The following is an 11,126-nucleotide window of genomic DNA, read 5'->3' on the forward strand; positions in this document are numbered from 1 at the left end:
CTCATCTTTAATATTATTTAAAAATATTAAAATATTATGTTTCAATTTACAACCTTAGGATTAAAATACCAATTTTAAGGATATTTCTTTTATTTATCCATTTCATGTTACAATGACAATTACAGTATGAACATTGTAGACTATGTAGAGATCTTTTGTGTAGAAGGTGTTCTATGTCTACAAAAACATCACATTCTTCAATAGTCAAATAGTCAACAACAAAATTATATTTTATTCCTATCAAAAGGTGGTAATTAATGAAGTCCATTTTTTTTCTATATATATTGGTGTTCAACTGAAATTACAATAATGTAGAAGTGTAGATTCACTCCCAAGAGCTTGGAGTGTATGCATATTGTTACAAACAAGAGTTGTTTGAGTCATTTTGAACATTTTTCCAAGCTTTTTTTTGTTGCTATTTTGTAATAAGAATAGTATTGGTTTCTACAAGGAATTGTAGATACATTAATGAGAATATTGGATAGGTTGGCATTCAAAATTAAAACATACTTGTGGCTCGTGCAAATTTCCACCACAGAGTCACTTTCCCTTTCATGATGGAAACTTTCAAATTCTTTCAAAATATGTATTTAAATTCCAACACACCCTCCTAAGATACATTCATATTGAGATCAACTAGTTTGTTTCTTGTTATGTAGTTTACTATTTGTTAGTTTTTCCTGATGTTTTGTTCTAGGTTGTTTGTGGGTTAAAGTGCCTACTTTTTGGTTTCTATTAAGTATTGTTTTATTTTAAGCTCTTTTGAGTTCAGCCCCTTCCCTTACATATATATTCAAAAACATTTTAACTATGATACATAATATACTTTGTTTCACTAATTTCTATCTTTCTATCTATAAATGATATAAAAATATATCATTTACAATATAATTAAAGATTTGAGTATGGGAAATTCTCCCTTATAAAATTTTTAAGTAATTTATTTTATGAACATGCCTTTAATTTCAACATTTTATATTGTTTACTAAAATGAACTCCTCCATCTGGTTTAATTGTTTCATTAGCCGCCTATGTGAGGGTGCCTAGAAATTGCAATGCATACCAAAAATGGAAAAAAAGTCGGTGCTTTCTGCTTCATATAAATGGATTGAACGACAATTACGAAAACGGCGAAGGAGCAGATAGATATGGCACCGTTTTTGTGCTCAAAACCCGCCCCTTCTGGCAACGTAGGATGAGCAAAAGCGCATAAAATTTCATCATCTTGTTGCCAAAAAGCAGTCTCACACGATCCAGGAAAAGGTATGTCAGATTTTACAGTTTTAGGGTTTCCAGATTTGGGTAAAGTTTGCTTTATGATTTATGTCTTCAGTTTGTTGATTTAGAGCTTTATTTTTCATTACTTCAAACATGGTCACAGAATTGAAAATATACGGATGGAAACGAATTGAGGGGGTTTAAAATTCCTCGGGTATAGACATGTATTGAAAATTTTGATGTTGTTCCGGGGATAATATTAGACCCACTGCATTTATTTTCTGTGAGGGCACCAAACATTAGAGGTTCAAGTTATGTTGAATTGGGCAGAATATAGAAGATCCTTTTTCTTTCAGGGCATCAAAGACCAGAGATTCACGTTATTTTGAACTGGGCACTAAAGAATACGTGAATTGAGAAAACCCTTTTGGCGAAACCTTTAGTGATTCACAATTCACAATAACCCCTCTATCATGAGTTTGAATGGTTTAGGTGGCACGTCTTGCATTAAGTAATGCTCACATTCCAGAAGAGTTCGAATTGAAACTGGCAATTTGAACAAATGATCACTTAGTATTAATCATCACTTTGGGGATTCCCACCTGGTAACTATGATTTACACCATTTTCCAGGACTTTTATCCATTAACCGGGATTGTCCCTGGATGTAACCGATTGGAATATTACTCAGATGATTTCCCTCATAGCCACACCTGTCTAGCTTGGTACCCTATTTGCAAAATCTTATATTGTGTATGATGAATCATGCATTTTATAACACCCAGATTTTTCCTCTTTGTGCATACGTTTTTCCGCTGTCCAATTTATTGCTAATATTGAGCTCAATTCACTCAACATGAAAATAACTTTCCAGATGTGGCAAGAAATGGTTAATTGTTGTTTTGACTTGTGTAAATGCTCAGAACTGGTTATGGTTTTCTAATTATCTCAGTACTTAATAAATAATGTAAGGAACCCAATTTTAGTTATGGCAGATTGTGCAGTTCATGGAACTCCTTAAAACAGATTTCTACTTAGTTTCTAGTCACAAATAACCACCCAGGCATTCGGCTGGACTAGTCTGAGGTCTGAACCTTTTGACAGTTTTATGGCCGAATATGTATTATAAAACTGGGTCCCAGCTGAACGTGATTCACTCTGCTGAATGCCAACAACTGTTCCATGCATACTGAAAACCCATACAAACTTCTGGAAACTCCTAGAAAGGGTCTGATAGCTTAATTTTTTAATTTCCAAAATTATGTTTTGTGTCATAAGCTTTGGGTTTTTGGGGTGCTTTTCATGTGGTGCAAATTGTTCAGTTTATCCATTGTTAAGTTTTATTTGTATTTGAATCAATAGAAGGAATCTACAATTCCAGTTTTAGCGAGAAGTTTAATTCAGCGTGATTTTAAAACCATACTTATATCTAGTCCCTTAATTATAAGTTTCAGCTAACCAATTGAGTACGGATGGAGTCCTCTGAGTTTGTAACTTTTGGTGGTTTTGTGATCCAATGCATGTTAGCTAAAATTTGGGGACCTGAATCCCAGCAGAATATGGTTGGCTGTTTTGAACCTAGGAACTCCCTGTTTAAACATTTTCCTTTTATGGATTCTTCTGGAGAGTCCTCGACAGGGTTTGGAAACTTTTCTGGTAGTTTTGAACCAATTTGAGGGGCTTCCCGGAAGCTTCCTTCTCTGGAACTAATTGGCTTTCTAGTTGCTTCAAATTTCCAATATTGTTTCCAGGATTTCTGATGCGATTCCAAAAGCTTTTATAGTTCTAATTTATTTTGGTTCTGTTTCCTGCTGATTCTTGATTTCCTTAAGAAGCTTACCCCAACCATTTTGCTGTATCCTGACCTAGCTTTGCCTCTTAATGCTTGCATGTCTGATATTTCCCAAATATCCTTTTCTGCTTCTTGGGCAACATAGGTTCACCCTTTATGGCTCCTTTCAGATGGAAGGGCGCTTTGCCAGGAGACCCTTGGATGGTCAGGACTCATGGCAAAGAGATTTCAGAATCTGTCCTTGTACGTGCAAAAGAAAACTGCAAATTTGAAAGTCTAGATTAAGGTCTGCCAAGTTCAGTCTAACAATTCGTAGAGAGTTTCTTAATTTGCATCTGTTTTCTGTTATGCAAAGTTTCTAAACATGTTAGCATCAGTGATTAAAGAAATTTAAAATTGCTAATTAATAATTTTATATCTAAAACTGGTTTGGTAATTATGGTGGTTGCAGATTACCAGTTTCAAAGCTGTAGATCTTTTGGTCAAAAACTTGGAAACACTATAAAAAATGGACCTTGAAACTACAGACCAGGATGTACTACCTGAAACTGGTTGTGAGAAAGGCTCAGAGATTTTGATGCCTGTTTCACATGTTATAGATGGGGCTCAGCAACTATCATGGGATCAGGTAGTTCAAAGTTCAGTGAGATTGTTGAATTGTGATAGAGAACTGGTGCAAATTAGAGCCACAATTAAACTTGGGAGAATTGCCAAATCTGTACCAGAGGACATTCTAGAACAAATAGTACCTCATGTGGTTGCCCTCCTAAATCATCCTTCACATAGTCAACCATTGTCCATTCAAGAAACAGCCAGTTTTTGCTTGGGAAGGCTTGCACGTAGAGGGGAAAAATTAAGCTCAAAAATTGGAGACTCTGGAACTCTTCCTATCCTCCTTCGACTTTTGCAGGAATCTGAAGGTAGAACGCAGAGAGTGGTGGTAAAGGCTCTGAGGGAACTTGTCATATGTACTCAAAGTAATCAAGTCATTCTAGCTAGAAGTGGAGGAGTAGAAGCAATCATTCATCTCATGGCTTCTTCATCTGATGATATAAAAAACTGTGCTGCAGAGATATTGAGTGCAATGACAAGCTTGAAGGAAGTTCGACGAGCAATTGTTGGTATGCATGGAATTCCTGTGTTAATTCAATCAGCCAGGTTGGGCAGGATTGCATCTAGGGCCAGGGCAGCTCAAGCAATTGGGCTGCTAGGTGTCACCAGAAGAACTAGAAGGATGCTTGTGAATGCAGGTGCAATTCCAGCACTGATTGAGCTGCTAAGAGAAGGTGATTTAGCTGCTAAACTTGTCTCTGGGAATGCTCTTGGGATAATATCAGCCCATGTGGATTATCTTCGGCCTGTTGCTCAGGCAGGAGCCATTCCACTCTTTGCAGAATTGCTTGAAGGAAATGACCCTCAGGGGAAAGAAATTGCTGAAGATGTTTTCTCTATTTTGGCTGTTGCAGAGGAGAATGCCATTGCCATTGCAGAACACTTGATCAGGATTCTTCAAGGTTCCAATCCTGAAGCAAAGGCAGCAGCAGCAGATGTTATATGGGATCTTTCTAGTTATAAGCACACTATTTCTGTTGTTAGAACTTCAGGTGCAGTCCCCTTACTTCTGAGACTTTTGGAGGATGAGAGTGATGACGTTAAAGAGAAAGTGTCTGGTGCAGTTGCACAATTAAGTTATGATCAAGGTGACAGAGTTGCATTGGCTGAAGCTGGTGCTATACCAATACTTCTGTCATTGTTGCATGATGAATCAGAAGAGCTGAAAGACAATGTAGCTGAAGCTCTGATCAACTTTTCAGAGGATCCATTACTGAGAGATAGTATCTCAGAAGCATTTAATAATCCTGCATTCCAAGACATACAAGGGAGGCTTGTCAGGATACGACAGTCAGATGAGCATACAGTTCAATCTCTAAGGTTTATGAGTCTGGAGCAATTTACAGCCTAAGCTTGGCTTGTGGATGCGACAAGGACTTCAAAATTACTCACATCTAGCCCATGCTTGATGATTACTGAATACCCATGTACATAAGGGACATGACTGGCTAATGCTCTTAGCATAACTCGCAGAAGGGAAAACATTGACATCAAATGCACTGTTGGAAACTGTGCACCTCTGGTTATTTGGGATCTTATTTAGAACCTTGTAACTTATTTGTAAAAGTATGGAGCTTTTGACAACCTTAGATTATGTGGAACCTACTGAACTTTGTGCTGTCTATTCTGGGGACCGGCAGGCCAAAATTTACTCCCAAGTCTTTTTGGTTTGAGTCTATACAGAAAATAGACACATGTGGAATATATTATGATTTTAAATACCATGAAGCCCTCATATTTAGTGATGGTGATGCATTTGTTTGGTTTTTCTTAACTACTAATGTCAGTAAATACGTTCATATGAAATTTGTTTCAGTGTTATGAAGTCGTGAGAATAATTCCGGAAAGAAATGTTTGCAGGCATAAGGCAGTAGGATAATTTTGCAGTTTTTGTTTTTATTAATTGACTCACAATGTTGTTGAAACTTCGTTGTGTATTTTCAAGCCTCGGTTGTTTCTTGTTTTGTAGGCTTAGTATTAGGTTGAGCTAGTTTTGTCATCTAAATGGAAAGATGCTGGCATTCAAGCTGGCTTTGAACTTTAAACGCTAGAAAGCGAATTTTAATATTTTTGAACGATTGTTTCATAACGATCTTAAGAAAGACGATACTCTCCATAAGTGAAATGTTTTCTATCAGATTTCTGTTGATTCAGTTTTCCTAGTTAATCAAATAGGTATGTAGAACTTTATCAAAATTTAGCAGGCTTCTATAGTTTTAATTATCGATCACTACAAACTGAATTTCCAATACTTAACATGTTCAATGCAAACTCAAGGATACTTTGTTTCTTCACACTGCAGGACGTATCAAATTCATTCTAATTTCAATAATCAATACGTGTACTGGTTGCTAGGCTCAATGTGTTAAGTGTAGATGAATAGAGATCTTTAGTGTAGGTGTAAATTAACAGAGATGTTCGGTGTCCTGATCAACCCCATAAAAAAATAAATAACCAATTTCTTTTTAATTACTATGCATGCTTTTGTACATGTATTTTCTTGATCTCAAGCTTGCTTGACCTTTAGCTAGAATTATCATCAGGAATAGTATGTGTTTGGTTCTTATGCACATGCACCAAATTCACAAAACCACTAGATTACTTATACCATTTTGTGGTTTATTTTGGTACAAGTTTACTAGAATTGACATTTTTTTGGGGGGAATTTCCCCTCTAATTATTGGCTCTATTATTTGATTTGCTTTCCTACATTAGTATTCATTTGGAATTCACGGAGCCTTTCATTTGTGCAAACATAGTAATCTCCGTTAAAGAATATGGTCTTAATACCTATTCACTGAAGTGATAATGTAATTTGAATAACTGTGGCTTTCTAACACAAATTCTAAAGTATCTGATGATTATACCTCAGCTCTGGCCCTGTGGACAAGTGTTCTGGGGCAATAGAATGATTCAGAACAGGTGGCCTTCCAGCTGTGCATTACAGGATTAGTCATCTTGCACTGTTTCTCATATAGTCACCAGGACTAGGATTCAATGAAAAGGCAACTTTTTATCAGCTTATTTGTATGGATATGTTTATTACTGATTCAATCCATTCATATTCATATATTTGGTGTTATATACTTCATAATCGATAAGTGAATAATAAATAGTGTGCCAAGGAGAACTTTGATCGTTTGTATTGCAGGTCAGTATACATTGGCAGGAGCTAAGGAGCATGCATTTGAAAATGGTTCGGTAAACACTTTTTTCAGTAGGGAGGCTATGAAGCTCAGGTAAAGTAGGGCGGGTGGGGGAGTCAACTACCAAATGGCAAGGGAGATTTGATCCTGAGACTAGGCTATGGCAGAGAGGACCTAAAACGGTAAATAGTAGAATGATACCTGCTTCAGTGCCTACCTGACTGCCCTGCCAGCAAATATGTCACTTTTCTGCGTCATCAACCTACCAGAGCTCCTGCTTCCTACATGTCCAGCCATGTGGATGTTAAATTCTATGCTGCTGTTTTGGACACTCGCATGTTGACAGATCATCCTCCAACACATGGAAGATGATTAATAAAATATCAGGATGCATTGTCAAATTTTAGAATGCGGCTCAAATAATGTAATGGCTTCTGATTTTGGCAGAGGTTAGGGGGGTTTCGTCAGCAATGACAAATTTAGTAGTTGTTCTGAAGTTGGTGGGTTTTTCATTGTTTCAGAACTTGTTCCACGCCCTTTGTCATTCTTACTACAATTCCATCTTATCAAGACTACCCCTCCAACCTACCCCGCTTCCCCCATCAGCCGTTCTGGTTTTGTTTCTCAACTTCATAGAGTCCTAAGTTATATGACCTATTATTGAGTTTTTTTTCATTTTTTTTAGGTAGAATTGCATGCTCTTTGCCGTGGTGCAATCAGCTTTTGATTTTTTTCAAAAATTGTAGATTCTCACGAGTGTTGCTAAATTATTCTCGTTTTGGGAAGTTTAGAGGGTTCATTTTTGCTCTTAGCATAACATTTTTTAATGCAATTTTTTTTGTAAGTGCATAACTTTTCCTATATTTTGCAGTGGTGTGATTATATTGATACATTCTATTTTAAAATTGTACTTTGATTTTATGGCTAAATTTGACATTTATATGCACTAAGATCAAGCCTAGTTTGTTGTGTTTGACAAATTCTGTAGTTGCAGTGAGCATAAAGTGCTGACATCGTATCTTGCTAGGGGGTTTGACAAATTGCATCTGTAGTTGCAGTGAGCATAAAGTGCTGACATCGTATCTTGCTAGGGGGTTTGACAAATTGCATCTGTAGTTGCAGTGAGCATAAAGTGCTGACATCGTATCTTGCTAAGGGGGTTGTGTTTGACAAATTGCATCTGTAGTTGCAGTGAGCATAAAGTGCTGACATCTTTTCTTGCTAGGGGGTATCTTAATTGAGTAATTAGAGGTGAATATTGTTTTTGTTAGTTGCAATCATGTCTCCTAATCTATGGAAATTAAATGTGATTATTGTCGGAAGAAGGCATATACAATAGATGAATGCATGCGAAAGGAACTTGATGAGGCAACTTTTTAATGATATTCATAAGTTGAGATAGCTTTGCATTTTCAATGACATCAGTTTGTCAACTTCTTAACCAACATCAACAAAATCATTAGGTCTTCACGCTCAAGAATCTTGTGTGGACTCGACATCATTTGGGGATGAAAAATGTAGTCTGAGGACATGCATTGAGATCTTATCTCTTTCATCTATTGTTGCTTACAATGATACTTATGTTGCTACATTCATGGCTTCTTGTGATTTAGTGCAATAGGATATACAGTGTCTTATAGATATGGTTACTTGGGATGAGTACTTGACGTAAATTGTAGGTTTGTTTGTAGAATCATATTTCATATTTGGGAGACACCATTGATTGCATTCATCTTCCCTTTGATGGATATGATTCTCTTTTAGTTGTTGTAAGGGAACATTCACACCCTCTTGTTTTGTTTCCCACATAATCATCTATCACAATTTGATACGAGTGAAGAATTTGGAACAACATTTGGAGGATACATTTATCTTCAAAGGAAATACTTGAGTCTTTGGATCTTGTTGTAGATCCATTTTTACTAGATTTTGGACTGTCAATTTCAGCATTGTGGCTTAGAACACCTAACTTGAAAGGAGCAACTTTTAACATTGACTTGGGGTTGAGCAGAATTCAAAGACTATACATCTTGAGTTTTCTTCCCACCAATTCTTATTAGGAATTGGAAGCCTTCGTGCATCTATACTTGGTTTTGTTTCTTCTCAAAGTAAGAATTGGTTTTGTAAGCATTGGATGGATTATCTTTTGTCTTCAAGAATTTATCATACATCTTGAGTTTTCTTACCACCAATTCTTTTCTAGAATTCAAAGCCTTCCTACATCTATACTTGGTTTTGTTTCTTCTTAGAGTAAGAATTATTTTTGTAGGCATTGGATTATCTTTTGTCTTCAAGCATTTACCATTTCTTCAAGAGATTACACATTGTGGGGGGTTACATGGTCTCCCCTTTTCCCTCTTATGGAGGGACCATTGATTGTATATTAATGATAGAAGTAGACCATAAGGGGTCATATTGAGTCCTCCTTTCTCCTTCTTTCACTTTGTAATTTTTCTTTTGTTTTGGAGAGGAGTTTTGTCCCACTGGATTTTCTCCTTTTCTTCATTTGTAAGAGATTGAATTTGTACATGGTTACTTAACAATGACATGGTAGTCGAGACCTTGTCTGCATCATTTGTATTTGTTTATCATTCTCGCTAAGTTGCACTTAAGGATGGATGTCGGTTTGAACATGGTATTTCCTATTTGGTTTCCCCTTTGTAGTGTTAATAAACCATATTATTTAACTAGTTCCTAGTTAGGACCTATTCACACATATTAACATGTTAAGTTTATTTAGTGAGTTAGGATATTCCTAGAGGTTTGTTGTAGACATGTGATATTATCCCTTAATTATCACATGACATAGGATTAACACACTTGTCATCATCTTAATGTTAAAAGTACGGTTGTTGTTGCACCAAAAGATTGACCTGTTAATGCTCGATACAACCACTAGACTTGTAGAATCCACAAGAGGTAGTTAAGCCATGTCACAAACCCGAGCGCACCAAGGGTGCACACCTTGCAACAATCGCCCACCTAGTGCAAGCGAAGGGGTTTGAACTTGTTACCTAGGCTTTGATACCACTTGTTATAAGTATGGTTGTCGTTGCACCAAAAGATAGACCTGTTAATGCTCGATACAACCACTAGACTTATAGAATCCATAGGAGGCGATTAAGCCATGTCACAAACTTGAGCACTGCACTACTCTGCACAACACAAGGAGATCAAGGGCGCACACCTTGCAACACCTAATTAGTCTTAACTCTCAAACTTGTCTATATAGAAATTGGTCTCATATGTGCATTTTGGCTAATGCATAATCCACATTCATTGATCATGTATTGCATCCACTATTGCAACTTTACACTCTTCTTCTTCTCTCTTGTAGAAGGATATCTTGGTTTTGTGTGTGACCATAGGAGCTTGAGTCTTTGAGTGACTCTAACAAGTTTAATGAAAAAGGGTGTATCATACCAAATATGCAATAGATAGTTCTATTGACAAGTACAAGCATGTCTTGTTGCTAAGGGGTTTCCATAGGTTTAGGAAGTCAACCATTCCAAGACCTTTGTGCCTATTGCAAGATGGATTCTATTTGTCTCGTACTCTCTTTAGCTACATCATAGGGATGGTTAGTGTATTAAATGGATGTGAAGAGTGCTTTCTTACGTGGTGCTCTTCATGAGGAGATCTACATGGAGCAACCTCCTAGTTTTTGTATTAGACTCTACATTTGTTTGCAAGCTTTGTTGTTCATTGTGTTATCCTTGTTTTCATTTCAAGTGAAAACAAGATAAGACCCTACGAATTTTTATTAATTCATTCTCATTTCTCTAAGAGTTGGTTTTTGAGGCATTTTGGTCGCCTCCTTGGTCCTTGAATACTCTGTATTCATTTTCGAAATCTTGTTTTGCTAGTTAAAATTCAAAATTTTAACTTAAAATAAGTTTTTCCTGTTCTGGTGCAAAATCGGATTCTAAACCCGATTTTACACCATCTTTGGCTTCCTAGGTGTAAAGTAGGATTTAGAGCTCAACATTACACTTGGAAGTCATTTTTAGGTGTATTTCAGAGTTACAAGTTCGACTTACACCTCTTTGGATCTTATGGTGCTAATCGTACTTGTAAGTTTGAAATACACCATAAGGAAGCACACATTCACAATTAATGTTTATGAGTGTGTTTTTGTTTCGGTTTATTTCCCACCTTATTTTCGATTTTGGACAATCTTTTTCCTCATTTGTTTGAGGCTTTTCACGGTGCAAGGATCTTTTTTCTTAGAGGCTGAAATTATCCTCAATCGGTATGTTCTTTTTTCCCTTTCCTTTCAAGTTTTTATCGATTCTTTGGCTTTGTTAAACCGACTATGTAAGTCAGGTTGATACTTACAATACACACCAAAGTTTTTAC

General features: G+C 36.4%; 1 protein-coding gene across 1 annotated transcript; it reads left to right on the top strand.

Annotated features, from left to right (window-relative positions):
- The first annotated feature begins 1,068 nt into the window (after positions 1-1,068).
- On the top strand, positions 1,069-5,366 carry LOC131042823 (vacuolar protein 8). The gene is made up of 2 exons (XM_057976139.2): positions 1,069-1,263; positions 3,461-5,366. The coding sequence occupies exon 2, from the start codon at positions 3,518-3,520 to the stop codon at positions 4,970-4,972; it is 1,455 nt and encodes a 484-aa protein (XP_057832122.1). The 5' UTR covers positions 1,069-1,263; positions 3,461-3,517; the 3' UTR covers positions 4,973-5,366.
- Positions 5,367-11,126: the final 5,760 nt, after the last annotated feature.

The sequence above is a fragment of the Cryptomeria japonica genome, chromosome 9, assembly GCF_030272615.1.
Source record: "Cryptomeria japonica chromosome 9, Sugi_1.0, whole genome shotgun sequence".
NCBI classification, from domain to species: domain Eukaryota; kingdom Viridiplantae; phylum Streptophyta; class Pinopsida; order Cupressales; family Cupressaceae; genus Cryptomeria; species Cryptomeria japonica.

Coding starts and splice junctions, on each gene's coding strand:
- LOC131042823 (XM_057976139.2), top strand. CDS start 3,518: ATGGACCTTGAAACTACAGACCAGGATGTACTACCTGAAACTGGTTGT.